The sequence below is a fragment of the Dermatophagoides pteronyssinus genome, unplaced genomic scaffold (genome assembly GCF_027571235.1).
Source record: "Dermatophagoides pteronyssinus isolate colony J.1.1.1.1 unplaced genomic scaffold, Derpt_VIB-CSIC_2022.12 sq0008, whole genome shotgun sequence".
NCBI classification, from domain to species: domain Eukaryota; kingdom Metazoa; phylum Arthropoda; class Arachnida; order Sarcoptiformes; family Pyroglyphidae; genus Dermatophagoides; species Dermatophagoides pteronyssinus.
The window spans coordinates 1,382,508-1,400,932 of NW_027461532.1; the positions used below are offsets into that span (position 1 = coordinate 1,382,508).

Sequence of the window (18,425 nt, forward strand, 5' to 3'; positions counted from 1 at the left end):
TCATTTTGAAAAAAATTAAAATTCAAAAAAAATCAACATTTGACTATATCAACACGATCCAACTGTTTGTGTAGTTTTAGACCCGAAAAAAAACATTTCAATTTTCATCGTGAATTTTTTTCTTCATATGGAATTTAATTAAATTCAAATAGAATGAATATCGATAAATTTTATCGTTTTGTTGGTAATACTTTGAAAAGTATATTTAAGAAAACAGTTGAAAAACCTATTAAAAATTTTAATGTTGAAAATCGTGCACATCGAAAAATTGAACAACCAAAAAAGGCACCATGGCATCCAACTACACAGAAAATGATTAATGATTTAAAAAAAGGTTTTTATTGAATTGATTTGATAATTATTTGATGATAATTGATTTGATCAATTTATTACAGATGATAGTATATTCAAACAAATGGATGCAAAAAATGAAAATCTTGTCGATCGATTAAAAACAGTTAAAGTAGATTCATATGATCGAAATCCTGAACCTGGTGGTGTATTTGGTGATAATGAAGAAGAACAAATAAAACGTAAACAACGATTACCACAGGATAGATTTGGTGCACCATTACCATTTGTATTTTATAAACCAGAACAAATGCCTGTTGGTAAAATTACCGTATTAGATATTGTCGATATAATACTTAGTCATAAAGAAGATAATTGTACAGTGGAAGAGATTGCAGCCAAATATCAATTGTCTGAAGAGGATACGAAAAATATTATCGATTATGTTGATGTATTTCGAGCTGTGAATAGAGATCAACAGGAAATACCATTATTTCAAAAACGTGATGCACAGATTGAAGAAATTGAATCGGGATTCAAATCAAAAAAATCATCGAAGAAAAAAATCGAAGAAATTGTTGATTGAAAAAAATTATGATCAATTTTTATTTTTTAATTGATCATTATTTGTTTATAGATGAAATTCTAGTTAATTTTTTTCAAATTAAATTTTAAAATTTACGAAAAAAAAATTGAAAATTTTCAATTTTTGAAACGATACAATCGATTGTTTATGATTGTCGATGATCGATGGCCGCGACCAATGTTTGGTCTTCTTTTCACTGTCTTTCTCTGTTTGTGTGTGTGTGTGTGTTTTTGTGCGTTCGATTCGCGTGCTAAATAAATTTTCAAAACAATTTTCAATTTAATTAAAAATTTGTTGTTTAAAGTGATTTTCATTTCTATTTTGGTGAGAAAAAAAAATGTTTAAAACATTTGATTTCTGATTTTGCTAAGCAAAAACATTGATCATCATGTCATTTTCTAACAACAATAACAACAATACCGGCATCGGTAATGTTGAACATCATGATCATTTTACAATGGAACGTGAATTACAAAATCTAAGCCTACAGAATTCTATGCAAAAAGAATTTATCGATAAAATTAAACAACAATTACAGGAAACTGAAACAGAATTACAAAAATCACGTCATGAATATTATGAAATTCTTCAGGGTAAGTTTTTCTTATTAGAATTGATCAATTTTGTCTATTAAAAATTTTGACATCCATTTTATTAAAAGGTCGTGATAATATTAAAAAAGAATATGATAATGTTGTCGGTGAAGTACAAAAATTAAGAGATGAAAAGATTGAAATGTTTGAATTATTACAACAAAAAAATACCGAAATATCAAGCCTAAAAGAAACGATACAATTATCATCACAACGTTCTACAAATGATGGTTCAACAACATTGGAACAATCAATGAATACATCATTGAATGAAATACGATTACGTTTTATGGATAATCGTTTTAAAGAGGAAAAAAATCTTTATCAAAATCAATTGAAATTATTAAACGATGAATTGGAAAACAAAACACAAGAATTATTAAATGTTCGCAAAGAAAACAATGAAAAATTATTGATGGCCAATCTAAAGATCGAAGATCAAGCTGATGAAATAGCCATTCTGAAATTGGAAATAAATCGATTGAAAAAATTAAACGAATCAAAAGATGGTAAAAATGAAGAATTATCCAATAAATTAAACGAATTACAAATTCATTGTACACAATTGGAAAGTACATATAATAAAGAGACTGAAGCACAGAATGAAATTATCAATTTATTGAATAAAAATATTGAAGAAAAATCAAAAGAATCACAAGAAAAAGATGATTGTATTGCTGAATTACGTGAATTAATACAAAAAGGTTATGAAGCACATAATGAATTGGAATTACAATTTGAATCGATGAAAGAAAGCTATATGAAAGATGTTAAAGAATTGGAAGATGAACGACAAAAATTATTAATCGAATTGGATAATGTACGTAGTCATTTGAATGAATTTAATAAAACAATGGTGGAAAAAGAATTTGAAAAACATTTTCCATTTGCTTCCGAAACAAATCGTAAACTAAACAATGTTGTCAATCTATCCGATCTATATGATGAACTAGTACGAACTAAACAAGAATTGACACGTGTTATGGCAAATAATTTACGATTGGAAAAAGATTTGAAAGATATGAATGAAAAAATTGATGAAGAACGACCATTATTATATAAAAATATTCATGAATATGAAATGATTGAACAAAATTATCAAAAATTACAAGAAGAATTGATGCAATTATTAATGGAAAAAGATAAATTTATGGCCGAAAAAGATAAAGATACACAAATGATTAATACATTGAAACGTGAATTAAAACGTTATCAACAGGAAACACAAGATTTAAGCTTACAGATTGTTCATCTAATGAAAGCCATTCAAGAAGCTAAAGGATTTCAAGTATTTGATAATTCAATGGCTGATTCAACAATGCAACAACAACAAACAAATATACCTAATGGTATGATATTATTCAAAGATATACAAGAATTACAGGATAAAAATCGTCAATTATTAACATTATTACATGAAATGAATGATGAATTAATGAATAATCAAAAAATGAATGAAAATAATGGTGATGAAAATGTACGTGAATTACAATTGAAATCTGAATCGGAAGAATTGAAATCAAAAATAGAATCATTACGTAATGAATTACAACAGAAAAATGATATAATTGAAATGTTGCAGAAACAAAAACGATTAATCAATCCAAATTATTCGATGGAATATGATTCGATCGAAATGCTAACCGAAAATAAAGAATTGAAATTAAAATTGGAAAAATCTATTGAAAATTTAGAAACAACAAGGCAAAAAAATCTTGATGATGTACGACGATTAGAATCGGATAAAAATCAATTGATACAGGAAAATGCAACAATTAAAAGTGATCAATCAAGATTGAACAACGAATTACAGAATCAAAAATCCTATATGCAAGAAGTAAATGTAACGATGGAAAAATATCAAAATGAAAATATTTTACTACGTGAACGTAATATTAAATTAAATAGTATTGTTGAAAATTTGGAAAAAAATATCATCAAATTACAGAATCAAATTGATTCGTTGAATGAATCGGTACGAATGAAAGATAATAATATGGAATTTTGTCGTTCCGAATCTGTACAGCTAAAAAGTCAGGTTGATTATCTGACAAAAGAAAATGAACGATTAGTTAATGATATACGTACACAGATAACAATGGTTGAATCGATGAAAATGATGCAAGATAATTGTGTTAAAGTTGAAAATGATACTATACGACGACAACAACAACAATTGGAACGTTTTGAACAAGAAATTAGTTATTATCGAAGTAAAGTACAAAAACAGGAAGAAAAATTAAAAGAAATGAATGATAGTTTTACTGGACGATTGGAAAACGTACAAGAACAATTGAATAAAGAACGACAAAAATATCTTCAATTACAGCAAGAACATTTTGATTTGAAAATGAAATCTCAACAACAACAACAGCAGCAGACAACAATGTCACAACTACAATCATCACAAAACGAAATGATAATGATTACGGATTCGGGTGATGAAATGAATGTTTCGATTGGTGGTAAAAAAGAATTACAAATGGCACAAGATGAGATAAAAATTTTACGTGGAAAATTGAATAATTCGGAAGAAAAATGTTCAACATTAGAAACAACGAATCAATCGTTGGTAGAAAATCTAAATAAAGCAATCGAAAATAATCAACAAATGAAACAGAATATTGATGATGAAATTCAATCAAAATTGTCTTTGATAGCTAAATTGAATGAAGATCTAAAGAATTTACGAGAGAAATATGAAAAAATTGTAGCCGAAAAAGATTTGGAAATTGAACAATTGAAAAAGAATGCCAATGATTATGGTAGACAAACAGAAAAATTACGTAAAGAATTGAATGAATTACAGCAAGCATTGGAAAAATCACATCAAAATGAACATGATGTTTTGGAAGAATTACAAATGAAAACAATGATTGCCGATAAAGCTAAACAAGAATATGATTCAGCCATACAACAACGTAATGATGATTCAAAAATAATATTCGAATTACAAACTAAATTGGATCATTCACAACAACAATTGTCTACAAAAGAAACTGAATTATCTAAATTACGTGAAGAATATCGTACAAATATTGATTCGATTGAAAACGATAGAAAAACATTGCAACAAGAATGTGAAAAATTACAGATAAAATGTGGTTCATTGGAACAGGTGAATGATTCATTAATGAATCAATTAGAACAGATGACTAATCAGATTATTGCATTACAAAATAATTCAACAATGTTTTTGGCTGATGAACAACAACAAAAAGAATCGTCCGAACGTTTATTATCGGTAGTGAAATTTTTACGTGAAGAAAAATCTAGTTTACAATTGGAAATATCGAAAATTAATGATGAAAATCAACAATTACGAATTGAATTGAATAGTTATCGTAATGAAATTGATAATTTAAAATCTATGCTTGAAATGGAACGACAATCATCACAACGATTGAATACGTCGAATGAATTTAAAGAAATTTTGGCCAATGCACAAATGGTACCAATATTACGTGAAAATAATGTTCAATTAAAAACACAATTAAATCAATTGGAACGTAAATGTCAAGAATTATCTGGCAAATTACAATCATTCGAATCGAAAGAAAAATCTTTACAAAATCTTAATCAAAAAACTGAATCCGAAGCAATTCAAATAGAATTATTACGAAAAGATATTGATAATTGGAAAACAAAAGCACTAAATCTTCAACAACAGTTACGTAATTTTGATGCTGATAGTGTAAAACGTTTGATGATGGAAAAAACATCGTTAAGTAAACAGATTCAAATGAATAATACAGAATTGGCTAAAATGAAAAATGAATTGGAAACAAAAACTCGAATGTTAGCACAATGTGAACAAGAATTGAATAATTTACGACAACAATCAAAGAAAACGATGGATATGAATAAAGATTTACAAAAATTACGTGATGAAAATTCTAATCTACAGAATGTTACTACACAGTTACGATCATTGGCACGAAAATATAAGGCCGAAATTGGTAAGATTAAGAATTCGCAAACTGTTGCTTCAACAAATGAAACGGTTGATAAAGAAGTTCAATGTGATTCAATCGATCCTACAATGATATCGTCAGCAACAGGTTCATCATCGAATATTCAGCAGCAACAACAACAAGAAGTTGAATCCTTACGAATGGATTTACAACGATTAAATCAAGAAAATGAATCATTAAAAAAACATGCAACAGATAAAGAAGAGATTGCTAAAAAAATTGCCCAACAAGCTAAACAACGTATTTCGGATTTAAGTGTAGAAAAATCATCATTATTAAAAGAAAAAGAAACATTAGCGAAAAATTTAGAAGAATTACGTTCGAAAATGAATAAATTGGAAACAGATTCCGAACAATTACGTAATGAATATGATCAACAAATGTTGCAACAACGTAATGATTTACAAACAGCAAATAAACAGATTGAAGATTTAACTTTACAATTAAAATCTTCTCAACAACAACAACAGACAACTGGATTATTTGCAACAACAGCCGGTTCATCACAATCGATTGTTGTTGGACAATCAACAATGATGACAATGGCTGCTACATCACCTATATCGACAACAACAACAATATCCGGTATGACCACATCATCATCATCATCATCAATACCACCTGTTAGACATTCAGTGTTGCCACAACAACAACCATCAACATCGTCATCATCATCATCATCGACTACTTTGGTTTTTTCCAACAATCCGAATAAACCGACACCAACGGTCAGTATCAAACCGATGACCAAATCGATTGCATCGACTAGACGTTTTGGTCAGGTATTTGGTCAGACAATCAAAGAAACAAATTCGTCATTATCTTCGACATCATTACCACAGGCAACAGTTCAGCCACAAACACAAGCCATTTCCACTGTTAGTTCGGGTTCGGCAGAGATAGCTGCCATACCGTCTACGTCATCATCTGTATCATCATCGGGTAATATAATGGCTGCGACAACATCACAACAATCTCATCATCACCAGCATCATCATCATCATCATCAACAACAACAACATATATCTGAACCAGTTGAAGATTCTACGATTAATGTTTCGGAAGTAGAATCAACTTCAATTTCAACATCTGTATCAAATAAACGATCATTACAGAATACATCGTTCGATGAACCATCAAGTAGTGGCTATAATAATACAAAACGATCAAAAATTCAAGCTCAATCAAGTGGTAGAAATATTATCGGTGATGATAACGATAGTAATGATATTGCAGATGACGACGACGATGATGATGAGGAAGAATTTGGTTTAATGGAATCACAAGAAGATGATGATGATAATAATAATGTTGATGACGATGATGAAGATTTTCACGAAGATACTGAATCACAAACAAAAGATATGTCAGATAATGATGATGATCAAGATGATGAAGCTGAAGCGATCGAAAGTGATTTAGTTTTGGACCATCAACAGCAACAACAACAACATCGTCATTCTGATAATGAAATTGATGATGAAATGGAAGCAGATGAAGAAGATGAAATTGAAGAACAAATTGTTGAAGATGAAGAATCTATTGATGGTGATGATGATGATGAAGAAGAATCAGCCGAAGATGATAATATAACAAGTCATCAACAACCGAATGCTGAAGAAGCTGATGAAGGACATGGTGATGTTGTTGATGACGAGGAAGAAGAAGGTGATGAATCTATACTTGAAGATGAAGATGAAGAGATTGATGAAGATATTGGAGATGATGGTGGTGGTGATGATGATGATATAGATGAAGAAGAAGAAGATGATGATGATGACGAGGAAGAAGAAGAAAATGATGGAAACAAAATTGAAGTTATTGATTTGGATAGTGATGATGATGATGATGATCAGCAACAACAACAACAAACCAAACAATCGATTGTTGACAATAATGGCGGAATATCGGAAGTTAGTTCATCACATCCAGGTTCATCATCATTATCAACAACGACAACAACATCTGCCAATAATAATTTTGGTAAGTAAAAATTTGTTTGAATTGATCAATCGAGAGATTCATTTGATGATAAAAAATTTTAGCTACTGCAGCAACTACGACAACAACAATGGCTACTGATGATAGTAATGATATGCCAACAACTTATGGAATAAATCAACCAACATGTTCGGTTGCTGATGGATCATCATCGAATTTGAATATTGTAAAAGGATCACAACCACAATCATCAATGGCTAAAACTTCTGAAGCAATGATTACATCTCAAAGTTCATCATCGATTACTGCCATGGATCATTTGCCACAACATCATCAACAACAACAATCAACGGAATCGATTACTCCATCATCATCGACTGCATCATTATCATCATCATCGCAACAGCAATCATCACAACAACAGCATCCACGAATTCAACGAAAACCTGTATTATGGACGGATAATCCACAAAGATTGCAACAACAAGCATCAAATCGTGGTCAAATTATGCAGCATGGTCATCGAATGCGAAATCCACATCAACAACAACAACAACGTCAACAAATGCATCAGCAGCCACCTGAACAGCAAAATATTCGTGGATTACCGAGACCACCACGTCGTGGTATTAATCGTAATCGAAGAAATTTTCGATTTCAATAAATTTGATTGATTGATGACTTGCTCGCACATTTTTTTGTGATAATAATCATATACTCTCATTGTATTTTTAAGAAAATAAAATTTAATTGGAAATTCATGATTCATTTTTTACAATAAAAATAAAAACAATTTCAAAATTTAAAACCTTTTTGTTTTAAATCATTTTTCGCTTCTTTGATTTCTATTTTCAATTCTTCATATGCTTCCGGGCATCCATTGAATGTTAGCGTACGATATAATACAATTATAGCCGAAATTAAACCAAATACCAAAATCGTATAGATAGGCATCAATTGTAGATGAATACGTGATAGATAGGTTTCCATTTCTTTTATCGTTAACAGCCGAATCCAAAGACCGAATAAACCAACAGCAAGTACAAGTGCTTCAGTAAGACGTGTCATTTTTTTTGATTTTAATTTTCTTTAAAAAAATAAAGTAAAAATTTCTCAAAAAAAAAAAAACAAAACAAAAGTAATCAAATTATGGAATCCAAATTCTGAATGAAGAGATTCGGCAATATTATGTAAACACATGCAAATTTAAACAAATGCTGCCATCTACATTTATGATTGAACAAATTCGAATTATGGTGGCAGCACTTTAACACATTTATATATTGACTATTTTTACGGTAACGTCAGCATTATAAAAAACAAAAAAAATAGTGATCTTTCTTTTTCTTTTTGCCACATTTGCACACTCAAACACACACATTTATTATCATAAACGACGATTCGGATAAGCCGAAAATATATCGGTTGTAATTGATTAAAGTAAATATATCGATAAATATTCTGTCAAAAATTTTAGCTACAACAATCGATGTATCAATTCGTGTGGTGATATATATCATTGTAGGTCGTGTGGCAGGAATTTTTTTAAACTTTTCTTTTTTTTTTGGTCATCAAAACAAAACTAATAATGAATATTATTAATGTTTTGTTCATTATAATGGCCATTTATTGTCCATTTGGTCATTCGATAAGATTTTTATTACAACCGAATACAAAAAGATGTTTGAAAGAAGAGATGCGTAAAGATGTTCTAGTTACCGGTAATTATTCACTCAGTGATTCACCTGGTGTTCGAACCGATTTAATTGTATGTAATTTTTTTTCGGGCATTCTATCGATATTTGATTATTAAATTTTGTTGTTGAAAAATTTCAGATAACCGATACGAAAGGACATGCCGCTTTTAATCGTGAAAATATTGATAAAGGAATATTTGCCGTCAATTCGGATGAAGATGATATATTTGATTTTTGTTTTATATCATATTTTCAAGCGGCACATCAAATGCCACAAGCACGTGAAGTACATATTGAAATGAGACATGGTATTGAAGCAAAAAATTATGATCAAGTTGCGGCCATATCTAAATTGAAACCATTAGAATTGGAATTACAAAAATTGGATGATCTATCCGCTGCAATTATTGGCGATTTTGAATATATGAAAAAACGTGAACAAGCTATGCGCGATACTAATGGTAAATTGAATTAAATTAAACAACAAAAAAAAATTTTCTCAAAAATTAATTGAAAATTCCTTTCCCATCTTTTACAGAATCAACAAATGCTCGAATATTTTATCTAAGCATATTTTCAATGTTATGTTTACTTGGTTTAGCTATCTGGCAAATTATTTATCTACGACAATTTTTCAAAGCTAAAAAATTGATTGATTAATTTTTTTAAAAAATACAAATTCTTCACTAAAAAAACTTTTTCTTAAAAAAAATCCAAATGAACATCAATGATTAACTGGTGTATAGTTTATTCTTTGTAAAAATAAGAAAGAAGAATTTAATACTTGAAAACAATTTTTTTTTTGAAAAAAGCAAAAACATCTGAATAAAATGTTGTTGAAAAAGTTTTTTTTTACTTATAAAAAAATTGATCAATTTTTTTTCTAAAATTTAAATGGCTGTCAATGAAATTCTTGTTGTTTTTTGTAGTTGTTATTGATGATATTTTTGGTCAATTAGTTCGTAATTGATAATCACCATTCTGTGTTATATAACGAACCCATGGTAATGCTTGATAGCCACTTTTTTCAATTATTTTCAAATATCGAACCTGTATACCTGATGTTGTAAAATATGGTATCTCAAATTTAACATGAATTGGTGGCCGTCCTTCAATTTCATCACCACTAACCGATGGAAGGCCAAAATGTGCACGCATTAAATATTCTTTACCGCCTGGAAATGATTTTATTGTCCATACCATACTGTTTACTTCGGGTGTATAACGTACAGTACCAATAGATGTTTTAAATTTTGGTGTATCAGCATCGGCCGGTACCGGTATAATAATTTCAACATTATTAGCTGTTGAACGACGTTTAAATTGACTTTTTGCTTTGACCATAATTTCAACACGTGAATGTTGATGACGATCAATATTCGATTCGATCCAAATTAATGGTTTTACACTTGATGCTGTATTCAATCGATATGACATTAATTCAAATTCACCATCCGGTGGTATAAATGAAATTGTTCGGTCATTTTCAAAACGTGATAAACGAACACATTGATGAAATTTTACATCTTCTAATTCAACTGATTTACTTTTACCACGACCAGTACTTTCAAATAAAACTTTATCATTAAGTCCTAAACGTAATTCAGGCATTCCGGATAGATAGACACGCATTTTAATTGATCCAATAATTTCACTATTCAATATTGCTTGACTTGCATTAGCCAATAGATTAACCGATTCGATAACATCAAGAAAAACTTCATTCTTACGATATCGGATACCTTCGGTACGCCATGAAACGGCATTCGTTACAGCCATCGGTACTTTTGGTGCAATTTCCATCTTATGACTTTCCTGTGTAATATATTCTTGTAATATTTTACCATCAGTAATTTGTGGATAACCAAAATCCATCATTTCATCCAATAATTCATAGATCAAAACAAAATTATCACGTATACTTTCTTCTTCTAATTCTTTAAAATATTCGGAAAATACGGCAACAATTTTATGTAAAAATGAAAATACTAATGCTACATTAGCATCTTTTTTTGTTGTAACAACAATATAAAGATTATTAAATTTTATATACATAAATGTTGCATCCATATAACGAATAATTGGATTCAATGAACTTTCTTCTTCACGTTCAACAACTAATGTCATAAATTTATCAATAATATTCATATCGGTATCACCACGATAATTTCTTGATATAAGGACTTTGCCTTTAAGATCAAGAAAATAGATTGCCGATGCTGACATTGTTTTTGTTGTTTTTGGAATTATTTTTTTTGATGATGATGAATATAATATAAAATTTAACTAAATGAACATTATTATAAGATGATAAAGATGATTTAATTGCAATAAATTATCGAAAAATTTATGTTTGAGTAAAATAAATATTTTTTCGGCTTCGTGTAATTTTTCTTTCTTTTGGACATATATTTACACGAAAACATACGGCAGGTGTGTTCAACCGTTAAGGTTAAAATAGTATACGTGTGTTTCAAACACGTATTGTTTTATACAGTTTTTTTTTGAAAAGAATTTCGTTAATTTTTTTTCCATAAAAAAATTAAGAATTTATAATGAGAAAAAAATTATGGTCAAAATGAATTCGGATTTTCTAGATCTATGGGAACGTGATGATAATGATTCGTTAGCACCGTTATCGAATAATCAACAATTATTTATCGATAAATTAATCGATTTGATTAAGGTTTGTGAATTTGTTGGAAACAATTTTTTTCGTCAATCAATTATATCATTCTGATTCAAAAGGATAATGATGATGATGATGATGATGGTGAAAAACATCGAACCGATGATGAATCGAAAAAGAATTCGAAATCATTCAACAATGTACAGGATGTAAGCGTAAATTATAAAAGTTAGTCGCAATTTGTAACAATTTTTTTTTTCGGCATCAATCAGTTTTATAAATGGTATAACAATCTGGAGAATGATATTCATGTTCACAATGATGAACGTTTTAGGTATGAATTCAATCTCAATTTTTCGTCGCATGATAATTTTAATTTTAAACTTTTTCATTTAGAAAAATTAACGAACATTATCGATTATGTATACAATTAACCGGATTAGTTGATGAAATTTTAGCTAGCCTAAATCGTTTAGATGAAGAATATTCATCGGCTATTGATAAAACAAAATCATTTTATAGTTCCTGTGATCAATTACTACAGCAACAGGTAAATTTACTTTAATCTTTAAGAGAAATTTAATTATTTTTTTTGTTCCGAAAAAAAAGCAAAATTTACTTGTTGCAATCGAAGCAATCAATGAAAAATTATCATATTTTGAAGATCTTGAAACAATGTCGAAAAAATTTTCATCACCAACAATGTTAACATTAAATGAATCATTAATACCATTATTAAATCGTTTAGATGAATGTATTGAATTTATGTCAACAAATATTGATAATTATCTTGAAGCAGGTAAATATCTTAATGATTATCGTCGTTTTCAAACATCAGCATTAGCTACAATACGTACACATGTAATAAATACATTAAAACAAACCGAAACACAAGTAATGCCCGAAAATGATACTGTATTAACATCGAATGAATCGGTATTTACATTATATTATGGAAAATTTCAACTAAATGCACATCGTATTAAAACATTAATGCAACAGATTGAAAATCGTACAAAACAATCGGAAACGTATGTATTTGTCTCTTTAATCGATTAGAAATCTAATTTTCCTCTGTTTTTTTCTATCAGTTTTACACAATATCTTAATGAATGTCATCAATGTTATTTTCAAATTCGTGATTCATTAATAACACCGGTACTTACATTAGCAATGGATGAAATGATTGAAACATGTGGACGAAATTTTTGTTCATTAATACGATCATCGGCAAAACTTTATACACATATTTGTCGTGATGAATATCAATTATATTTTCAATTTTTTACACAAATTTCATCAACATTTAATGAATTTTTAGATCAACTTTGTTTATCATTATATGATAAATTAAGACCAATTATTATACATTTAGAACATTTAGAATCATTATCAGAAATTTGTGCATTGATAAAATTTGAATTTATTGAAGAAAATCTTAATCAAGATGAATTAGAATCATTTGTTAAAGCAATGGAACAATTGTTACAGGATACACAAGAACGTCTTGTTTATCGTTGTAATGTACATATTGAAAAAAATATTTTAAATTATTCACCAGCAAGTGGTGATCTTGCTTATCCAGAAAAATTAGAAATGATGAAATCAATATCCGAAACAATTGAAACAACAACAAATAATGATGATGGACAGAATAAAACAGGAACATCGACCGGTATAATGAAACGATCCGATTCGGTTAGTTCGATTATATCATCGATTTCGGATATTAGTTTTGTTCGTGGTTATCATCATCCACAATCCGAATCATCAAGATCTGTTTCAAGTCGTAAGTTTTTTTTTGTTGATTATTTTTTGTTTCAAAAATTTAAAATTTTTTTCTTAAATTCTAAGGTGCTATTGTTGATTTACATGGTATGTGGTATCCAACAGTTCGTAGCTCAATAATGTGTTTATCAAAATTGTATCGATCTTTGGATGTAAGTTTTTTTTCTGAAAAAAAATATTTTCACAAGAAATATTTACTGAATTTAAATTTTTTCCGAAAAAAAACAACAACAACAGAAATTAACATTTCAAGGTCTTTCACAAGAAGTATTACTTGCCTGTATTGAATCATTAGAATCGGCATCAATACAGATTCGACAACGAAAAGGATCAATCAATAGTTATCTATTTATTATTAAATATTTATTAATTATACGTGAACAGATAACACCATTTCAAATTGATCAATCAATCAAAGAAGTTTATCTAGATTTTACTCGTACAAAAAGTATTTATTGAAATTTTATCTTTGATTTGTAACTTTTCTTTAATTTTTCTCCATTTTTTTCCCCATAAATAGCTGCCGTTATTGATCTGATACAGAAACGTGAAAATCTATTTTCATTAACAACAAATAATGCATTGTTAAAATTTTTATTCGAAAGTACACCACAAGTGAATGAAAAAATTATTGATTCACAAAAAGCAGTGGATACAAAAATTAAAGAAAAATGTGAACAATTTATAATATTTTGTTATGAATATCTTACTGAACAGATTCGTCATTTTATTCTGATTGAAACACAATCAACAACAACAACAAACGATAATCAACAATTGGAAGATATGCTAAAATTAAAATTACAAGAATCGATACAAGCATATCTTGATCGTAAAGAATCATTAACCAAATCAATGTCATTATATTTAGCTAATGTTGAAACGGAGGCAATCATTTTCAAACAAATCAATGTAAGTGATTTGATTTTAAGAAAAAAATTTAATAATTTTTTTCACTAATTAACAGAACAAAATACAGGAATTATTTGAACAATTATCACGAATATTACAGGTAAAATTTCCAACATTTAAACGTTCAGATTTATCCGATTTATTTATCGTTTAAATGTTTTTGGGATTATGAATATGATTATGTTGTTGTTGTTGTTGTTTCTTGATTGAATAAATTTTGAATAAAATTTCGAAACAATAATGGATTATGTATAGGAAATGGACGTATATTTTTTGTATTAAATTTACATAATATATTGGGAAAATTTTCAATATCTGTACATTGAACATAATTATTTTCGGCTAATTCATCAGCCAATTCTTGTTGATGATTATCCATTAAATCATTATTAATAACAATTAATAATGATTTATTCATACGTAATGCTTCGAGTACTGTACCGGCACCAGCATGACCAATAATAAGATCTGAATTTTGTAAATATTTTTCAAATGATTTATAATCATAATCAAATAATTTTACAGAAATATTTGGTAACATTTGAAATAAATTTAATTGATCTAGATCATTATAACGGCCATATTGTATGGTTAATTGTTCACATCCGATTTGTTGTAATGCCTGTGGTTATGTAATCAGTCAATTATTCAATCAATTTAATCAATGTTTTCGGTGAGAGAAAGCAAAAAAATAATAATTACCGAAATAACATTGGGCATTAATAATGATTCGATTAATCGATCAAAACGTGTCGTACCGACTGTAATGAAAATTTTTCGATATTTTTTCTCCATTTGGTCGTTTGTTTTTTTTTTTAAATATTGATTTTTATAAGATTTAAAAAAACAAAAACAAAAAAAAACAAAATCTAAAGAATTTGTTTGGAGAATCAATAGAAAGAAAAATTTCTCGGGAAAATCATATTTCGTTTTTGTTTAGTTGCTGACTACCACTACTGCCACTGCTGCTTATTGATGAGACACGTCAACTTTCAACCAACAACAACAGCAACAACAACAAACAAACATTATCAGCCGAAAATCTTTTTCTCATTTTTCTTGAAAAGAAAATTCTTGAATTCTTGATGATTTTTGTTTCTTCAGAAAAATTTCATCGATCAATCGAATCTATTATATATTTTTGTTTCCGAATGTTTCCTTGATTCTACTTTTTTTTTATTTAAAAAAAATTGATTCATTTTGAAAAATAAAATTCAATATGCCAATGTCATTCATGGAATCAACATTTTTATTCGTTATCAGTGGTGTATTATCATCATTAGTTATAACAAATGCATATTATCAAAAACAACAATTCTATCCATCTGTGGTCTATATAACCAAATCGAATGCATCGATGGGTGTATGTTTTAAATATTTTAAAAAAATTGAAAAATATTTTAATTTGTTTCGTTTTGATTTCGATTTCGATTCCAAAAAAAATTTAGATAATATATCTACAAGGTTTAATACTTGTTATATTGATTGGTAAATTGATTGGTAAAATATTTTTCGGTCAATTACGTACGGCCGAAATTGAACATCTTATCGAACGTTCATGGTATGCTGTTACCGAAACTTGTTTGGCATTCACTGTATTTCGTGATGATCTTTCACCAAAATTTGTTGCCTTGTTTACATTGTTATTATTTTTAAAATGTTTTCATTGGTTGGCCGAAGATCGTGTCGATTATATGGAACGTAGTCCAAATATATCCGTATTTTTTCATATCCGTGTTGTTTGTAAGTTGATTTAAATTTTTTCATTCAAATTTTGGTCATTCAAAAAAAAAAAAATTCTTCATCAATCATAGCATTGTTATCGATACTTGGTGTATTGGATGCAATTTTTGTCTATATGGCCTATCATAGTACACTTTCAAAAGGTGCTTCCGTACAATTGGTATTTGGTTTCGAGGTAAATCAATGAATGAAAATGTTCAATTCAATTCTAATCAATTTTTCTATCGTTTCAACAACAACAACAAAAAAAACCTACAGTATGCAATATTATTTGCAATCATATTGAATATAGCAATGAAATATATTCTACATTTTTTCGATCTTTATAATGAAAATCCATGGGAAGATAAGGCAATCTATTTACTTTATACTGAATTAATAATGGGTTTTCTAAAGATAACTCTTTATTTAATATTCATATTTATAATGATGAAAATACATACATTTCCATTATTTTCAATACGGCCTATGTATCTGGCAATTAGGTAATGTTTGAAAAATAAATTTTCATTTAAAATTTAATCTTATTTATTTTTATTTTTTTTTTTTTTGGTTAAATAGAAATTTTAAAAAAGCATTTAATGATGTTATTATGTCACGTCGTGCTATACGTAATATGAATGCATATTATCCAAATGCAACGGCACAAGATATTGAAAATTCGGATAATGTTTGTATAATTTGTCGTGAAAATATGTTAGGTAATGGTAGTTGTAAAAAATTACCATGTAATCATATATTTCATATATCATGTTTACGTTCATGGTTTCAACGACAACAAACATGTCCAACATGTCGTATGGATATTTTACGTGTTAATCAAGAACAACAACAACAACAAGCCGGTAATGGACAAGCAGCTGCGGCTGCTGCCAATAATAATAATAATCAACAACCACCGGGTAATAATAATAATTTACCACAAACACCATTAACAAATAACCAACAACAACAACAACAACGTCAACAACAACAACAAATAAATGGACAGATACCATTTCCGCCATTTACACATCCATTATTTTTTCAACAATTTCATCAATTTTTTGGACAACAACAACAAAGACGTGAACAACAACAATCAAATACAAATAATCAACAACAACAGCAAACAACAGGAGAAAATTCGAATCCAGGAACAACAACAACACAACAATCATCATCATCATCAACAACAACAACAAATGATGGTACAAATAATAATGCTGGAACATCATCATCATCATCAACATCAACAACAACAACATTACCATCAATAACATCGATACCAGCTACTGTATTTCCATTTTTACAATCACCACCATTTCCAATGCCATCAATACCATCGATTGATACATTATTACAAGGATTTTCTGATGATGAATTAAGATATTTGGAAGGACAAACTAGACAACAACTTGAACAACGTATAAAATGTTTAATGGATGTTAAAACATTGATTACAGCTGCAATGATACGATTACAGCAATATAATTGTGTAATATTGAATTGTCCGATACAGAATTCGATTGGTACACAGACAACATTTGAATCGAATGTTGTTGATCAACAACAAGAATCAAATTCCGTATCAACGGCAAATACATTGAATGAAACAAAATCATCCAATGTAGTAAATAATTTATCTAGTCCATCTGCTCAATCAACATCAACATCATCATCATCATCAACATTAAGATCTACAATCTTTAAAAATTCTCATCATATTGGTGGTGATAATCCTGATAATAATGATAATGATCAAGATGAATTAATAAGACAACGAAGATTACAAAGATTTACCAAGAATTCAAATCCTCAAGATGATAATAATGGTGAATGAAAAAAGAAAGAAGATAATCATTAAGAGAGATAAGAAACTTCCAAATTGTGATTCAAGAAAAATTATTCGAAGTAGAAAAAAAAATGTTCGAATAATTCTTTTTTTATAATGTTTATTTTTTTTCGAAACTCCATTTTTGTTTGTTCGTTTTTTTTTTTTGGTTTTTGATATACGATTCTCCAAAAATTATTGATTGATCGTTTGTTTTTATTGCAAAACAAATGATAATCATAATCATCATCATAATTACCATGATTTGTTTCGTTCCAAATTCATGTTATTTGAATTTCAAGCGCAATGTTTTTTTTCTTCTTAATTATTTATTATTCAAAATCGAATCATAATTCTTTGTAAAACATTATTACTTGATTGATAATTTGATTAATTTATAATGATTAAACAGAAAAAGAAAAGGAATTAAAAAATTTCGAATTTTTTTTAGTTTGATT

General features: G+C 28.3%; 8 protein-coding genes across 8 annotated transcripts; 5 read left to right on the forward strand and 3 right to left on the reverse strand.

Annotated features, from left to right (window-relative positions):
* The first annotated feature begins 59 nt into the window (after positions 1–59).
* LOC142644802 (NADH dehydrogenase [ubiquinone] 1 alpha subcomplex assembly factor 4) lies at positions 60–1,010 on the forward strand. Its single transcript, XM_075820910.1, has 2 exons — positions 60–334; positions 396–1,010. Exons 1-2 carry the CDS (start codon positions 154–156, stop codon positions 875–877), a joined length of 663 nt encoding a protein of 220 aa, XP_075677025.1. The 5' UTR covers positions 60–153; the 3' UTR covers positions 878–1,010.
* An 86-nt stretch (positions 1,011–1,096) lies between these two features.
* On the forward strand, positions 1,097–8,146 carry LOC113788943 (nucleoprotein TPR-like). Its single transcript, XM_027338413.2, has 3 exons — positions 1,097–1,470; positions 1,539–7,427; positions 7,490–8,146. Exons 1-3 carry the CDS (start codon positions 1,266–1,268, stop codon positions 8,047–8,049), a joined length of 6,654 nt encoding a protein of 2,217 aa, XP_027194214.2. The 5' UTR covers positions 1,097–1,265; the 3' UTR covers positions 8,050–8,146.
* Positions 8,109–8,589, reverse strand: Dpm3 (Dolichyl-phosphate mannosyltransferase subunit 3). Its single transcript, XM_027338504.2, has one exon. It carries the CDS (start codon positions 8,451–8,453, stop codon positions 8,181–8,183), a length of 273 nt encoding a protein of 90 aa, XP_027194305.1. The 5' UTR covers positions 8,454–8,589; the 3' UTR covers positions 8,109–8,180.
* A 103-nt stretch (positions 8,590–8,692) lies between these two features.
* Positions 8,693–9,937, forward strand: bai (Transmembrane emp24 domain-containing protein bai). Its single transcript, XM_027338492.2, has 4 exons — positions 8,693–8,825; positions 8,911–9,153; positions 9,222–9,543; positions 9,621–9,937. Exons 2-4 carry the CDS (start codon positions 8,974–8,976, stop codon positions 9,740–9,742), a joined length of 624 nt encoding a protein of 207 aa, XP_027194293.1. The 5' UTR covers positions 8,693–8,825; positions 8,911–8,973; the 3' UTR covers positions 9,743–9,937.
* AP-1mu (adaptor protein complex 1, mu subunit) lies at positions 9,814–11,518 on the reverse strand. Its single transcript, XM_027338464.2, has one exon. It carries the CDS (start codon positions 11,306–11,308, stop codon positions 10,034–10,036), a length of 1,275 nt encoding a protein of 424 aa, XP_027194265.1. The 5' UTR covers positions 11,309–11,518; the 3' UTR covers positions 9,814–10,033.
* A 17-nt stretch (positions 11,519–11,535) lies between these two features.
* On the forward strand, positions 11,536–15,013 carry Cog3 (conserved oligomeric Golgi complex subunit 3). Its single transcript, XM_027338437.2, has 10 exons — positions 11,536–11,768; positions 11,831–11,920; positions 11,984–12,045; positions 12,108–12,261; positions 12,321–12,742; positions 12,803–13,500; positions 13,566–13,651; positions 13,737–13,947; positions 14,020–14,411; positions 14,467–15,013. Exons 1-10 carry the CDS (start codon positions 11,652–11,654, stop codon positions 14,563–14,565), a joined length of 2,331 nt encoding a protein of 776 aa, XP_027194238.2. The 5' UTR covers positions 11,536–11,651; the 3' UTR covers positions 14,566–15,013.
* Positions 14,535–15,328, reverse strand: Alg13 (Alg13 UDP-N-acetylglucosaminyltransferase subunit). The gene is made up of 2 exons (XM_027338495.2): positions 15,114–15,328; positions 14,535–15,033 (listed from the first exon to the last, which is right to left on the reverse strand). The coding sequence occupies exons 1-2, from the start codon at positions 15,204–15,206 to the stop codon at positions 14,590–14,592; spliced, it is 537 nt and encodes a 178-aa protein (XP_027194296.1). The 5' UTR covers positions 15,207–15,328; the 3' UTR covers positions 14,535–14,589.
* A 153-nt stretch (positions 15,329–15,481) lies between these two features.
* LOC113788965 (E3 ubiquitin-protein ligase synoviolin A-like) lies at positions 15,482–18,417 on the forward strand. Its single transcript, XM_027338442.2, has 5 exons — positions 15,482–15,774; positions 15,860–16,154; positions 16,226–16,329; positions 16,413–16,639; positions 16,716–18,417. The coding sequence occupies exons 1-5, from the start codon at positions 15,631–15,633 to the stop codon at positions 17,974–17,976; spliced, it is 2,031 nt and encodes a 676-aa protein (XP_027194243.2). The 5' UTR covers positions 15,482–15,630; the 3' UTR covers positions 17,977–18,417.
* The last annotated feature ends 8 nt before the right edge of the window (positions 18,418–18,425 follow it).

What these genes read in the sequence shown, in the direction of transcription:
- LOC142644802 (XM_075820910.1), top strand. Translation starts at nt 154, where the DNA reads ATGAATATCGATAAATTTTATCGTTTTGTTGGTAATACTTTGAAAAGT. An exon ending in GATTAATGATTTAAAAAAAG is followed by an intron (nt 335 to 395) that starts GTTTTTATTGAA and finishes AATTTATTACAG; the next exon opens with ATGATAGTATATTCAAACAA.
- LOC113788943 (XM_027338413.2), top strand. Translation starts at nt 1,266, where the DNA reads ATGTCATTTTCTAACAACAATAACAACAATACCGGCATCGGTAATGTT. An exon ending in ATATTATGAAATTCTTCAGG is followed by an intron (nt 1,471 to 1,538) that starts GTAAGTTTTTCT and finishes TTTTATTAAAAG; the next exon opens with GTCGTGATAATATTAAAAAA. An exon ending in ATCTGCCAATAATAATTTTG is followed by an intron (nt 7,428 to 7,489) that starts GTAAGTAAAAAT and finishes AAAAAATTTTAG; the next exon opens with CTACTGCAGCAACTACGACA.
- Dpm3 (XM_027338504.2), bottom strand. Translation starts at nt 8,453, where the DNA reads ATGACACGTCTTACTGAAGCACTTGTACTTGCTGTTGGTTTATTCGGT.
- bai (XM_027338492.2), top strand. Translation starts at nt 8,974, where the DNA reads ATGAATATTATTAATGTTTTGTTCATTATAATGGCCATTTATTGTCCA. An exon ending in GTGTTCGAACCGATTTAATT is followed by an intron (nt 9,154 to 9,221) that starts GTATGTAATTTT and finishes GAAAAATTTCAG; the next exon opens with ATAACCGATACGAAAGGACA. An exon ending in AGCTATGCGCGATACTAATG is followed by an intron (nt 9,544 to 9,620) that starts GTAAATTGAATT and finishes CATCTTTTACAG; the next exon opens with AATCAACAAATGCTCGAATA.
- AP-1mu (XM_027338464.2), bottom strand. Translation starts at nt 11,308, where the DNA reads ATGTCAGCATCGGCAATCTATTTTCTTGATCTTAAAGGCAAAGTCCTT.
- Cog3 (XM_027338437.2), top strand. Translation starts at nt 11,652, where the DNA reads ATGGTCAAAATGAATTCGGATTTTCTAGATCTATGGGAACGTGATGAT. An exon ending in CACAATGATGAACGTTTTAG is followed by an intron (nt 12,046 to 12,107) that starts GTATGAATTCAA and finishes TTTTTCATTTAG; the next exon opens with AAAAATTAACGAACATTATC. An exon ending in TCATTTTCAAACAAATCAAT is followed by an intron (nt 14,412 to 14,466) that starts GTAAGTGATTTG and finishes ACTAATTAACAG; the next exon opens with AACAAAATACAGGAATTATT.
- Alg13 (XM_027338495.2), bottom strand. Translation starts at nt 15,206, where the DNA reads ATGGAGAAAAAATATCGAAAAATTTTCATTACAGTCGGTACGACACGT. An exon ending in TAATGCCCAATGTTATTTCG is followed by an intron (nt 15,034 to 15,113) that starts GTAATTATTATT and finishes ACATAACCACAG; the next exon opens with GCATTACAACAAATCGGATG.
- LOC113788965 (XM_027338442.2), top strand. Translation starts at nt 15,631, where the DNA reads ATGCCAATGTCATTCATGGAATCAACATTTTTATTCGTTATCAGTGGT. An exon ending in AATTGGTATTTGGTTTCGAG is followed by an intron (nt 16,330 to 16,412) that starts GTAAATCAATGA and finishes AAAAACCTACAG; the next exon opens with TATGCAATATTATTTGCAAT. An exon ending in CCTATGTATCTGGCAATTAG is followed by an intron (nt 16,640 to 16,715) that starts GTAATGTTTGAA and finishes TTGGTTAAATAG; the next exon opens with AAATTTTAAAAAAGCATTTA.